Source organism: Rutidosis leptorrhynchoides, chromosome 11, assembly GCF_046630445.1.
Source record: "Rutidosis leptorrhynchoides isolate AG116_Rl617_1_P2 chromosome 11, CSIRO_AGI_Rlap_v1, whole genome shotgun sequence".
NCBI classification, from domain to species: domain Eukaryota; kingdom Viridiplantae; phylum Streptophyta; class Magnoliopsida; order Asterales; family Asteraceae; genus Rutidosis; species Rutidosis leptorrhynchoides.
In genome coordinates, this window is record NC_092343.1 from 128,419,323 (window position 1) to 128,434,730 (window position 15,408).

General features: G+C 35.2%; 1 protein-coding gene across 1 annotated transcript; it reads right to left on the reverse strand.

The window, feature by feature from the left end:
- Positions 1-6,236: 6,236 nt before the first annotated feature.
- Positions 6,237-6,692, reverse strand: LOC139874935 (uncharacterized). The gene has a single exon (XM_071862324.1). It carries the CDS (start codon positions 6,690-6,692, stop codon positions 6,237-6,239), a length of 456 nt encoding a protein of 151 aa, XP_071718425.1.
- Between the last annotated feature and the right edge of the window lie 8,716 nt (positions 6,693-15,408).

Consider the following 15,408-nt stretch of genomic DNA (forward strand, 5'->3'; position numbering starts at 1 on the left):
TACAATTATCGACTTGTCCAACATAGGTTGGCACACTCGGTTCATAAGATCCATGAATGTCGCCGGTGCATTCGTAAGACCAAAAGGCATTACCACAAACTCAAAATGCCCATAACGTGTTCGAAAAGCCGTTTTCTCAATATCTTCCTCACGGACCCGCATTTGGTGATAGCCGGACCGTAGGTCGATTTTAGAGAAATACGTTGCACCTTGGAGTTGGTCAAACAAATCATCAATCCTAGGTAATGGATAACGATTCTTGATCGTCACTTTGTTCAACTCCCGATAATCGATGCACATCCGCATACTACCATCTTTCTTCTTCACGAATAAAATCGGAGCGCCCCATGGCGAAGCACTCGGTCGAATAAAAACCTTCTCAAGTAACTCTTGGGTTTGATTTAACAACTCTTGCATTTCCGTCGGCGCTAAACGATAAGGAGTTTTAGCAATGGGGGTAGCCCCCAGAACCAACTCAATGCGAAATTCAACTTGTCTTTCCGCCGGAACACCCGGTAACTCGTCCGGAAAAACGTCTTCGAATTCACTAACCACCGGAATTTCATGAATGGGTGGTGGCTCATCACGAGTATCAACAACATGGGCAAGAAAATCCATGCCACCACTATCGAGGAGACGACGTGCCCGTGCAAAAGTGCATATCGGCACAATTCTTCTACGCTTATCACCGTGAATAATTAACTCTCCCCCACTTGGGGTTTTCACAAGAATAAATTTTTCATGGCATGCAATATCGGCCCTATTATGATCGAGCCAATCCATACCAACAACGATATCAAAATTACCCAAAGTCATCGGGATAAGATCTATCTTAAAGTTTTCGGCTCCAAAAACGACATCACAATTTTTACACACATCAACCACTAGCACCGTTTTGCCGTCCGCTATTTCGACTTCTACCGGACTACTTAACTTATTTAACGGTCTATTAAGTCTAGGCACAAATTTTGGAGATACAAACGACAAATTTGCACCGCTATCAAATAGAATCCTTGCCGGATTTGAGTTAACCATAAAAGTACCTGAGACAACTTCATTGGATTGCTTGGCCTCATCATTGGTCATCAAGTAATTGCGACCCCTAGCCGTACCCGCCGCTCTCTCCAACTTCTTCACATGATCATTATTAAAATCGGGACATTCCGGCCTCTTGTGTCCCTCTTTACCACAATTAAAACAAGTAAGCTTGGTCGACGCCTTGGTAATATCACGGGCTATGTGCCCTCTTTGATTACAATTATAACACATGGGTGCGAAACCTCCGGAAGCACCCTTCTTCACACTATTAACGCTTTCGAAGCCTTTCTTTTTCTTTTTATTTGAAAAGTTCGAATAACTCGAACCTTCAAACATTCTCTTCGAAAAAGTGAAATCGCTTTTCCTTGGAACCTCCGGCTCAAAACCTCAGGCCAATTCGTATAAATCTTCAAAAGACTTAGCCATACCACGGCTAATCTTACCCTTCAACTCATAACTTAAAGTACGGTAGAAATATAGCATCAACTTGTGATCATCACCAACGTACTCCTGAAAAAAATGAGTCTTTGCCAAGAAGGTAGACTTAAGAGTAACCAAGTCCATTGAACCTTGTCGCAAATTGTGCAACTCGTCCCGGATTTTATCAAGATCGGAAGAAGTTCGGTATTCTTGGAAAAATTCCTTCTTAAACTCCTCCCATGTCAAGCACATGCATTGCTCTTCTCCATATAATTTGATTTTATCGTCCCACCACAACTTGCCCTCTTCGCCCAACATGCTAGACCCATACCTCGTCTTCTTCTCAGGAGGACACTCCGCGGTACGGAACTCCCCCTCGATATCGGAAATCCAACAAGTGCTTTTCAATGGATCCCTTACCCCGTTAAACATCGGAGGTTGAGTATCCTTGAAATTTTTGTAGTGGAAGTCCCGCCTTCCACCCCCACCATTACCTTCACCCCCTTCGCCTCGAGGATAAATGTTTCTAGCCTCTAAAGCCTCCTCTATTGCGGCTTTCATTCGTTCATTGATCATTTCGGTCACTTGTCCATCAACCGACTCTTGGAAGACCTTTCGGACATCGTCAAGAAAATCCTTCTTTAGCCTTTTAATGATGGCCTCAACCTTGGCCGTGAGTTCAACGTCCTCACTCGTACTTCCGTCGTTGGTGTCGTGTCCATTTCTCATCTTCATTCTATAAAACGAAGTAAATTAAGCTACAAAACGAAAGGACTTAACACATATGTATATACATATACACCACACTACCCCATCTTGCTCAACAATCATCGTACATTACTTGTTTCACACGATTTGAACCCGTAACAATGGTAGCTAATCTTGTTACGCGGGCACATCGCATTAACTCACTAGTACCACGTCTATCTCGCTTGACGATTTCAAATACCACACAAAATAATAGCGCATGATTAGTTCACATAAACCTATGCACTAACCAAAACCCGATCCGACCCGAAGTCCTACAAGTCCCGCATAACGCGCACACAAAAAGTCTAAGTCTAGGGGCCTATCTCAAGTCACCTAAATCCCTTAGACCATGCTCTAATACCACTTGTAACAACCCAAACCAAATCACAATCGAACCCGCTTAAAATATCACAACAACAAAAAAAAAAAAAAAAAAAAAAATCTTTGTTCAGCTAATGGCGCGGCGCGCCATGACCCCGCGCGGCGCGTCGATCTGGTCTGTCCAAAAATTTCAAACGCGAAAAAGATTGACCACTTCCCGTCATAATTAGATAAAACGCTTTTAACAACATTTTCAAATATGTAAAACTAACACGATTCAAACATAAAATAATTTTTACAAAGCGGGGCCCACATCGGCCGTTTTACGAGTTTAATACATAACGAGAGTTTCGACCGTAAAAGTATAAATACCAAACGACCCTACGAGCATGGTGTTTGGGGTTAAACTACCCAAGTCTCGGTCAAACCCCAAAAGCTAATATCTCCAAAAGCGTCCCCTAACACGACGGGATCTCTACTCCAAACAAATGCCCTTACCTTTGTCCATACCTGAGCCTATAAAAAGGTAAACAACGAGAGGGTAAGCAAAGCTTAGTGAATGCAATAATTACACATACATATATATAACTCATCTATTTGCAATCACATTCACCAAATACCTCATACGAACTTGTAACTCAATTAGCATGTCATCGTACCCAAAACACTTAACAAGTCGTACATTAACACAAAACCGCATTAGCATATACTCAACACAATGTATATATATAAACAATATGCTAAATAATCGACAATCTAAATATGGTTAACCATAAACGCTATGGTGCTACCGGCTCGTGGTTCGCAACATACGCAATTGAGTCATACTCTTTTATAGTGCTACCGGCTCGTGGTTCACACTCGATGCTACCGGCTCGTGGTTCACATCTTATTTTATAGTGCTACCGGCTCGTGGTTCACACTCGATGCAACCGGCTCGTGGTTCACATCTAGTTTATAGTGCTATCGGCTCGTGGTTCACACTCGATGCTACCGGCTCGTGGTTCACATCTTATCGCACACATGTTATGGAACTACCGGCTCGATGGTTCATATCATAACACCCACAAATAAACGCGTCATATACACATACGTATAATTACTCCACTCACCTCAAAATCTCTTGTGAAAGATAATCAAGCTCGAAAATCTTTAATGTAATGTACCTATTACATTATACATAATATCAATCACAAACTCAAGTTGGTCAACCAACTAAAACTCCATTCTAGTGTTATCTTGACCCATGGTGCAATTTCGACCCATTTACACCCTTAACCCTAATATTTGGGTTAACATCCCCAAAACCCTAATCATTAGCCAAGTTAGGTTTAAAACGCATTTCAACACAAGGTTTATGCATTACACAATAACATTAACTAACTTAGGTCCATTTTGACCCATTTGACCAAATTAAGGTCAACACACCCATTTCAGGTCATCCACCAACCCACACAACTCCCATTTACTTATCTCTAGGTGTGCTAGTAATTAACTAACTAATTTAAGCTCATAAACATCAATTAATACTTTGAAAAACCCTAGTTAATCATCTTTAGGTTTACATGACCCAAATTCACCCAAAACACCCAATTTACTAACAAAGTGGGTTTTAAGTTCACCATTAACCCTAACACTAACCCTTTCACAAAATTAAATTAGAAAATCAAGACTAGAGCATACCACTACAATCAAAACGTAACTAGAGGATAGATGAACAACTTTAAAGCTTGCACTTAGACCCGAAATCGGCTTCTTCTTCCTTGATTTGAGTTCTCTCACTCTAGAAAACCCTTTCTCTCACTAAATTAATTTGGAAGAGGTGAAGTAGGTGAAAATGGTGTTATGAGGCTCACCAAACTGAATCTAGAGTCTTAAAGTCGGCCCTTTAGTGAATTTACCAATTTGCCCTCAAAATATCTAATTAAAAAGAAAGGAATCTGTCACAGACCAATGGCGCGGCGCGCCAAAGGCCTGCGCGGCGTGCCACTCCCCCAGATCAGATTCTTTTTCATTTTAAAATGTACAACGTAACCCCCATTTCAAGCATCTTATTTACGCTTATGTACACAACAATTATTTGGGTCTTACACAAAACATGCGCGTGTATATCATACATGAATAAAAAAATTGCATGTAGACATGGTTAATATGTGAAATCAAACAAGACAAACAATTTGGTGAAATTTCAAGCTTTACACAAAGTTGCAACATTTTAGCTCATGCAAGTAATTATAAATCATAAGTAGTATCATAAGCTAAACATGCATTATATTCAACTAGTAAGCTCATCTTGGTCAAACCCATTCAAAATTCTAGCTTATGAACCCTAATTTTCAATTTCAAATCATACAAGCATGAAAGATGGATTCAAAGCAAGATAATCATGGTACACTAACAATTAAGCATCAACAATAACAATTAACACTCCAATTTGGCTCAAAATCAAAAACCCGAAATTGGATGAACCCTAGAATTTCAAAGTTGAAATCTATGTAACAAAGCATGTAAATCATGTTAATAAACATCAATGTAGTCTAGATTCATCAACAATTTGACCATTAACATCATAAATCAAGCATAATCTACGAATTAAGCATAAAGAGAAAAATGGTAAAAATCAATCAAATCATGTTAAAGTGTGAATTAAAATGATAGATTCTTACTTTTCCCATGTTAGATAATGAAGATTTGCAAGAAAATTGATGAAATTTGAAGCCTTGGGTCGATTTAGGTTGATTAGGGTTATAGATGCACCGCTATTAGAGAGAAAATTGAAGTTGGGTGTGAAAAAATGAAGTTTTGGTCGTGCAGAATTCTTAAGTAGCAGATGAAAAAGCGCCGCTTTTCATACAGGAGCGACGCTCCAGACAAAACAGAAGCGTCACTTTTGAAAGAAAAGCGTCGCTCTAGGCAAACTAAAAGCGTCGCTTTTGAAAACAAAAGCGCCGTTCTTTGCTACTGCTCATTTTTGACACAAATTTGCAGGTTAAAGCGTCGCTCTTGTGAAAGAAGCGTCACTCTTGTAAATGAAAAGAGCCGCTCCTAGGATAAAAGCGCCGCTTTTATACCTGATTGCAGTTTTTCTAATGTTATGTTCAATTTGACCCATTCACAAACTATTTTTGACGTTTTCCGGTTTACCCATATGCATGCAATACAAAAACATAAAAATGCAACTAAAAAAGGAATATCGTACAATTCTAAACGGAATGCAATTAAAAGAAATTATATACACAATTGTGGAAAGTTTTTAACGAGTCTATCACCCGACTCCCATCCCCTTGAGATTTCAACTAATCCCGGGGTGGTAAACCTCCCTTCCCTTTGAACTAAGGGAAAAATTTTCATTACCACCACCACTTCATATTGACATTAACCAATCATTCATTACCTTAGTTTCATTGATTAACTCCATAAGTTTTACTTTCTCATGTTTTGACAAATTTGACACTAGGCGTTTTCTCAAGTGTTCATCCTTTTTAGATGAAGCCCGATGCACCCGACCAAATAACTTTCGCATAGACTTGTCAACAACGTCGTTTTGATTTTTGGCTTTACCTTGAATTCCCTTGGTTAATCCCCCACTACCTGTAATTGGTGAACCTACTTGCCTTGTGCTTGCAACGCATTGCGTACTAGCAACAACTTGTGGTGTGGTCAATGGCATTGATGGTGTTTTAACACATTTGCTCATGCATTTCCCTTTATCCCGAAGAGTTAATTTTCTGGGTCCTAAAGTCAAAGAAAGAGCCCGCGGTTGCCAAAAATGGCCTTCTGAAAACAAGGGGTACAACCGGGTCTTCCTTTATATCCACAATAACAAAGACAATAAGAAATTCCATGTCCCCCACCTTAATAATTAAGTCTTCGGCGATCCCCATACTAGAGTTAATTGATTGATCGATTAATTTGATTCCCATTGTAATGGGTGAAAGGTCACCAAGGCCTAGCCTTTTGTAAACGGAATAGGGCATGAAGTTGATACTTGCTCCCGAATTGGCTAAAGATGTGAGAATCTCCGAACCGTTTACATTGCATGGGATAAGGAAAGGTCCGGGATCACCCATTTTTGATGGTAGGTTACATTTCTTTAAAATTCGATCACACTCCTTTTTCAAAAAAGCGGTGGATGCTTGCTCAACATCTCCCTTTTTGGCCATGAGTGTCTTCAAAAATTTCCCATAGTTGGGGATATTCTCAAGCACCTCCGCCAAGGGGAGTTTAACATAAATATTTTCGTTGTCGGATAAAGTTGACTTACAATCTACATCATTTAGATGTGTAAGATGTAGTGATTGAAGATGTGAGACCGTGTTTCATTTTTCTCCTTAGTTGATGTGGTAGAAACCTCGACCTCTGTCTTTTGCGCCTTCGTATGTAATAAAGTTTCGACCTTTTGCTCTTTATCAACCTTTCCCAATTGAATTTTCTTAAAATCACTCTTTAACTCCTTGCATGTCGACTCGGTAGTCTCCATGGACATTTGATAATGCTAAAAACGAACATATATTTCATAGCATTATCCGTCAAGAAAGACAAGCTTTTAGTTGCAATTGTTCTATTTACAAGTGATATTCGTTTAAATAATAAAAGGTGAAGACAAAAGACAGATTTGACGAATTGAAGATGCAAACGACCAAAAAGCTCAAAAGTACAAAGTACAATCAAAGTGGTTCCAATTATTGATAAGAAACGTCTCAAAATTACAAGGGTACAAGACGCAAAACGCAAAATACAAGATATTAAATTGTACGCAAGGACGTTCGAAAATCCGGAACCGGGACCAGAGTCAACTCTCAACGCTCGACGCAACGGACTAAAAATTACAAGTCAACTATGCATATGAATATAATATAATATATAAATAATTCTTAAAAATTATATATATATATATATATATATATATATATATATATATATATATATATATATATATATATATATATTATATTTATAAACCGTTGGCAAACAAGAAAACAAATTAGTGTGAGCTGGAACTGCCCTCCATGCGATCGCATGGGAATCAGGCATCAAAGCCATGCGATCGCATGACCCTGAAATGTTGGCCACATCTATAAAAGGCGACGAGTTTTCAGCGAATAAACACATCTTTTTCTTTCCTCTCTTACTCTCAACGTATATATATATATATATATATATATATATATATATATATATATATATATATATATATATATATATATATATATATATATATATATATATATATATATATATATAATTTTAATTTTAATTTTAATTTTTAAATCTAATAATAAGGGTATGTTAGCGAATGTTGTAAGGGTGTAAGTCGAAATTCTGTCCGTGTAACGCTACGCTATTTTTAATCATGTAAGTTATGTTCAACCTTTTTAAATTAATGTCTCGTAGTTAAGTTATTATTATGCTTATTTAAGCCGAAGTAATCGTGATATTGGGCTAAAATATTAAAGATGGGGTAATTGGGCTTTGTACCATAATTGAGGTTTGGACAAAAGAACGACACTTGTGGAAATTAGACTATGGGCTATTAATGGGCTTTATATTTGTTTAATTAAATGATAGTTTGTTAATTTAATATAAAGATTTACAATTGGACGTACCTATAAATAACCATATACACTTGATCGGACACGATAGGCGGGATATTTATAAGTACTAATAATCGTTCATTTAACTGGACACGAGAATGGATTAATAGTCAATGGACTTATTAAAACAGGGGTGAATAATGTACAAGGACACTTGGCGTAATTGTTAACAAAGTATTAAAACCTTGGGTTATACGCAGTCGATAACCTGGTGTAATTATTAAACAAAGTATTAAGACCTTGTTACAGTTTAAGTCCCCAATTAGTTGGAATATTTGACTTCGGATATAAGGATAATTTGACGAGGACACTCGCACTTTATATTTATGACTGATGGACTGTTATGGATAAAAACCAGACGGACATATTGAATAATCCAGGACAAAGGACAATTAACCCATGGTATTAAACTAAAATCAACACGTCAAACATCATGATTAAGGAAGTTTAAATAAGCATAATTTATATATTTCATATTTAATTGCACTTTTAATTATCGCACTTTTATTTACTATCATTGTATTTAATTGAACTTTTAATTATCGTACTTTTTAATTATCGCACTTTATTTATTGTCATTTTATTTTATCACAATTTCATTATCGTTATTTACTTTACGCTTAAAATTAAGTTATATTTATTTTTAATATTTTACATTAAGTTTTAACTGCGACTAAAGTTTTAAAATCGACAAACCGGTCATTAAACGGTAAAAACCCCCTTTTATAATAATAATACTACTTATATATATTTATATATTTACAAATATAGTTTTAAAAATATAGCGTTAAACTTGGCTAAAGATCCATGTGGAGGAACCGGACTTACTAAAAACTACACTACTGTACGATTAGGTACACTGCCTATAAGTGTTGTAGCAAGGTTTAGGTATATCCACTCTATAAATAAATAAATAACTTGTGTAAAATTGTATCGTATTAAATAGTTTTTTGTAGTAAAAATATAACTATTTCATATACACCTCTACGCACATCAAGTATTTTTGGCGCCGCTGCTGGGGAAAGCTAAACGCCGAAAGTGCAACGCTATATAAAAAATTTTCTAAAGTTTTTATTAAGTTCTTTTGTAAAAATACGTTTTAATTATTAAAAATACAAAAATATAAAAAGAAAAATAAAGTATATATTTCTAAGAGTTGTTTAAAATACATAAATTATAAAGTATTTTTATTTCTATTTTAGTTTTTAAAATTTAAGTTTTTATTTATTTTATATAAATAATTTAATAATTATAAAACAGAATTTTAAAAATAGAAAATATATATATATATATATATATATATATATATATATATATATATATATATATATATATATATATATATATATATATATATATATATATATATATATATATATATATATATATATATATATATAAAAGCCTCGGCCCGAGAACTGTAGCAGCCCAAATCCTGGCCCAAAACTCTACTCCATGCGACCGCATGGAAATATAACCTCGAAGCCATGCGATCGCATGGCTTGAGTTGACAGGTTTGTAACCTCAGCCGACCAGTTTAGGGTTTAATTTAATTTTTATTAATATTATTAACCCTAATTAGGGTTTATTAATTAATTAATTTTTAATATTTAGTTTTAGTTTTATTATTATTTTGTATTATTTAGTTTTAATCTAGTTTTAATTAATATATAAAATTAATAGTTTTATAAAATAAATAATATAAAAATAATATTTTTATAAAAATTGTATTTTTACAACTTTAAGTTTATTTTTTATATTTTGTATGTTTTAGCATAATATTTGTATTTTTCGTTCGTATTTAGTTTTAAGTCATAGTTTTTGCCATAGTTATTTTTATTTCTAGATTCTTAGGCTTTGCCGTAAAATCTCTTAAGTGCTTTTTCTTTAGACTAAGATTTAGGTGCTTTAGAATTTTGCGACGCCGTTTTAATATTTTAGTACCCTTTTAAGTAATTGCCGTTTTGGATATAGAATTTCTTTTAAGCTTTAATACCTTTAGACGCAACCTTTAATTCTTAGTTTTAGACTTTTAAGTTTCGACGCGCTACGTTCTTTTTATTATTTTTTGACCATTTATTTTTCGACGTTTTTCGACGCGCTCTTTTTCTTTCTTATTTCTCACCGCTCTAGTTTTAGGACATAGAATTTTCTATTTCTTCTCTAAAATTTCTTTAAATTTCAACGAAAAATTATTTTAAGCAGTTAAATTGATAGACATCCAAATTTTCTGGTTCGTAGTAATAGTTGAATTTGTTAGTGGCTGAGTTGTGAGCTTCCGATTTAAAGGGTTCTGGCTCCCTGCTACATCTTTTGGCTATTCGAAACGTGGGCAAAATCAGAAAAGTCTATTAATTTGATAACTTATATAATTTTTATCTTTTATAACTAATAGGATATTCAGTGAATGCACCGAGCAAAACGTTCACCACCTATAACTCGATCAAGATATCTAGCCAATATTGTCGCCGTTGATTTTTCTTTAGAATCGTCATCCAGTCGACCAAGTACTCCAATTCAAATTTCCGATAATCCATTTTTTGAACCAGACCTCACAATTGAGAATCCGGAGGATATTCAGGGACAATTCAGAGATCCTGAACCATTAATCTTTCCTCCAGAACCACCAATCATTCAAACAGAGATTGTCGAGGAGCAACTCATTAAATCAGAATCCTCTAGTGATTCAGATTCAACAAATTCAATCATGGAAAATCTGGAACCTCTAAGTATGGAAGACCGAATGAGAGCTAAACGCACTGGCCAAGGTCACGCAATTACTCAACCAGACATTAATGCGCCAGATTATGAAATCAAAGGACAAATCCTACACATGGTAACTAATCAATGCCAATTTAGTGGTGCGCCGAAGGAAGATCCAAATGAACATCTTCGAACCTTTAATAGGATCTGTACTTTATTTAAAATCCGAGAAGTGGAGGATGAACAGATATATCTCATGTTATTTCCCTGGACTTTAAAGGGAGAAGCCAAAGATTGGTTAGAATCGTTACCTGAAGGGGCGATTGATACATTGGACGTTTTAGTTGAAAAATTTCTTAAACAATTCTTTCCGGCATCTAAAGCCGTGAGACTTCAAGGAGAAATTGTTACGTTCACACAAAAGCCAAATGAAACTCTATATGAAGCGTGGACAAGATTTGGAAAGTTATTAAGAGGATGTCCGCAACATGGTTTAGACACTTGTCAAATAGTACAAATATTCTACCAGAGACGAATGGAAAAGATGACTAAGGATATTCACTCAATACGAATTAGTTGTGAGCAGTGTGGAGAACCACATTTAACAAAAGATTATCTCAGTATTGAACAAACAATGGAACAAAGAGAGAATGTTTCATACATAAACCAAAGGCCTGGAAATAATTATCAGAATAATTATCAACCACCAAGACCAATCTACAATCAAAATCAGAACTATAACCGAAATGTTCCATACAACAACCAACAAGGTCCTAGCAATCAACAAGTATCCAATAATACTTACAATCACCAAAGACCTATTTTTCAAAACAAACCACCACAAACCGATGATAAAAACCCAAATTTTGAAGACATGATGTCGAAGCTAGTTGAATCTCAAACTCAGTTTTTCACATCTCAGAAACAAACCAATGAACAAAATGCTCAAGGATTTATAAATCAACAAGCTTCTATTCAAAATTTGGAACAAGAAGTAAGTAACCTAGCAAGGTTAATAGGTGAAAGAAAACCGGGAAGTCTACCTAGCGATACAAATGCTAACCCCCGGAATGAAATAGCTAAAGCCATTACCACAAGAAGTGGTATTACACTTAAACCACCTGAAATACCTGTAATTTCTGAGGACGCTATTCCTACTCCACAAGAACCACAACCTGAGCAAGATAAGGAAAAAGAACCGGTAGTTGAAAAGGTTAATGAAGATAACACAATTAAGGCTAAACCTTATGTTAAACCATACCAACCACCACTTCCTTACCCGAGTAAAATGAGAAAAGAGAGACTTGAAGCCGAGCAATCCAAATTCTTAGATATGTTTAAATAAATAAATGTCAACCTTCCTTTTATTGATGTGATTTCAGGAATGCCTAGATATGCTAAATTCTTGAAAGATCTAATCACAAATAGAAAGAAAATGGAAGAACTCTCGGCAGTTACAATGAATGCTAATTGTTCTGCAGTGCTATTGAATAAGATACCATAAAAACTTTCAGATCCAGGAAGTTTCACAATTCCATGTTTTCTGGGTAGTCTTAGTTCAATAGAAGCATTGGCAGATTTAGGTGCTAGTATAAATTTAATGCCATATTCACTATACGCTAAACTAGACCTCGGAGAATTGAAACCAACACGAATAAGCATACAACTAGCCGATCGATCAGTAAAATATCCTAGAGGGATAATGGAAAACATGCTAGTTAAAGTTGGTACTTTGGTATTTCCAGTAGATTTTGTTATTCTGGACATGGAAGAAGATTATCGAGTTCCTCTCATATTAGGAAAACCATTCTTAAACACGGCTAAAGCAATAATAGACGTGTTCGGTAAGAAACTGACCCTAAGTATAGAGGACGAGAGTGTTACCTTTTCTGTTGATAGAGCAATGCAACAACCACAATCTACAGATGATACATGTTATTATATTTAAACTATAGATTCGCATGCAGAATTGTTAGAAGAATTTCCAGAATTACAAGGAACAAGAGAATGTTCTTTAGGAGAAGGAACTGAACCAATTGATGAAACTGAAATGTTAGCTACACTTATGGCTAATGGATATGAACCATCAGCAGAAGAAATTCAAATGCTAAAAGAAGAAGACAGATATCGATATAAATCATCGATAGAAGAACTGCCAACATTAGAGTTAAAGCCACTTCCAAACCATTTGGAATATGCTTATTTAAATGGTGAATCTGAATTACCTGTAATAATATCGTCTTCTCTTACTGAAAATGAAAAATCTCAACTCATTACTGTGCTAAAAGCTCATAAACCAGCTATTACATGGAAAATTTATGATATTAAAGGAATAAGTCCTTCGTATTGCACACATAAAATCCTTATGGAAGAAGGTCATAAAACGTATGTGAAATGCCAAAGAAGACTAAATCCTAATATGCAAGATGTTGTTAAGAAAGAAATAATTAAACTGCTTGATGCAGGTTTAATTTATCCGATCTCTGATAGTCCATGGGTAAGCCCAGTTCAATGCGTACCTAAGAAGGGTGGCATGACTGTCATCACAAATGAGAAAAATGAGCTTATTCCTACTAGGACTGTAACATAATGGCGTATTTGTATTGATTATAGAAAATTAAATGACACCACCAGAAAAGATCACTTTCCCTTACCTTTCATTGATCAAATGTTGGAAAGATTACCCGGAAATAGTTACTATTGTTTTCTTGATAGTTTTTCCGGATACTTTCAAATTCCAATAGCACCTGAGAACCAAGAGAAAACCACATTCACGTACCCTTATGGTACTTTTGCTTACAAACGCATGCCATTTGGACTTTGCAACGCCCCTGCAACCTTTCAAAGGTGTATGATGGCGATTTTCACGACATGATAGAAGAATGCATGGAAGTTTTCATGGATGACTTTTCAGTCTTCGATGATACATTTGAATCATGTCTAGTTAATCTTGAACGAATGCTTATTAGATGCGAACAATCAAATCTAGTACTTAATTGGGAGAAATGCCATTTCATGGTTAAAGAAGGCATCGTTCTTGGTCATAAAATTTCAAAGGAAGGAATAGAAGTGGATAGAGCTAAAGTAGATGTAATTGCTAAACTTCCACATCCCACTAATGTTAGAGGAGTTTGGATTTTTCCAGGGCATGCCGGTTTTTACCGACGTTTCATAAAAGATTTTTCTAAAATTGCCACTCCTATGAATAAACTCCTAGAAAAGGATGCTCTATTCATCTTTTCAGATGAATGCATCAAATCTTTTAATATTCTTAAAGAAAAACTCACTAATGCGCCGATTATGATAACTCCAAATTGGAATCTACCGTTTGAACTAATGTGCGATGCAAGTGATTTTGCAATGGGAGCCGTTTTAGGACAAAGGATTGAAAAATGATTTCAACCTATTTATAACGCTAGTAAGACGTTACAAGGAGCACAAACAAATTACACAACTACTGAAAAAGAACTCCTTGCTATTGTCTTTGCTTTTGACAAATTTCTTTCATATCTAGTTCTAGCTAAAACGGTGGTCTATACCTGATAATGCTAAAAACGAACATATACTTCATAGCATTATTCCTCAAGAAAGACAAGCTTTTAGTTGCAATTATTCTATTTACAAGTGATATTCGTTTAAATAATAAAAGGTGAAGAAAAAAGACAGATTCGACGAATTGAAGACGCAAACGACCAAAAAGCTCAAAAGTACAAAAGACAATCAAAGAGGTTCCAATTATTGATAAGAAACGTCTCGAAATTACAAGAGTACAAGATTCAAAACGCAAAGTACAAAATATAAAATTGTACGCAAGGACGTTCGAAAATCCGGAACCGGGACCGGAGTCAACTCTCAATGCTCGACGCAACGGACTAAAAATTACAAGTCAACTATGCACATAAATATAATATAATATTTAAATAATTCTTATAATTATTTAATATATTATATTATTTATAAAACGTCGGCACAAGGAAACAAGCAACATGTGAGCTCTCCCAACTGGCCATGCGATCGCATGGCCAGGAAGAAGAAAGTCCATGCGATCGCATGGCATGAAAAGTCAGGCCACATCTCCTATAAATTCGCAGTTTGGTGAACCAAAATATCCATCTTTTTCTTCTTCTCCTCATACGTAAAATATATATATATATTTATAATTTATATTTTAATTTTAATTCTAATTCTAATAATAAGGGTATGTTAGCGAATGTTGTAAGGGTGTAAGTCGAATTTCTGTCCGTGTAACGCTACGCTATTTTTAATCATTGTAAGTTATGTTCAACCTTTTTATATTAATGTCTCGTAGCTAAGTTATTATTATGCTTATTTAAAACGAAGTAATCATGATGTTGGGCTAATTACTAAAATTAGGTAATTGGGCTTTGTACCATAATTGGGGTTTGGACAAAAGAACGACACTTGTGGAAATTAGACTATGGGCTATTAATGGGCTTTATATTTGTTTAACTAAATGAAAGTTTGTTAATGTTAATATAAAGATTTACAATTGGGCGTCCCTATAAATTACTATATACACTCGATCGGACACGATGGGCGGGGTATTTATATGTACGAATAA

Excerpts from the sequence above, each read along its gene's own strand:
- LOC139874935 (XM_071862324.1), bottom strand. The coding sequence starts at position 6,692 with ATGGCCAAAAAGGGAGATGTTGAGCAAGCATCCACCGCTTTTTTGAAA.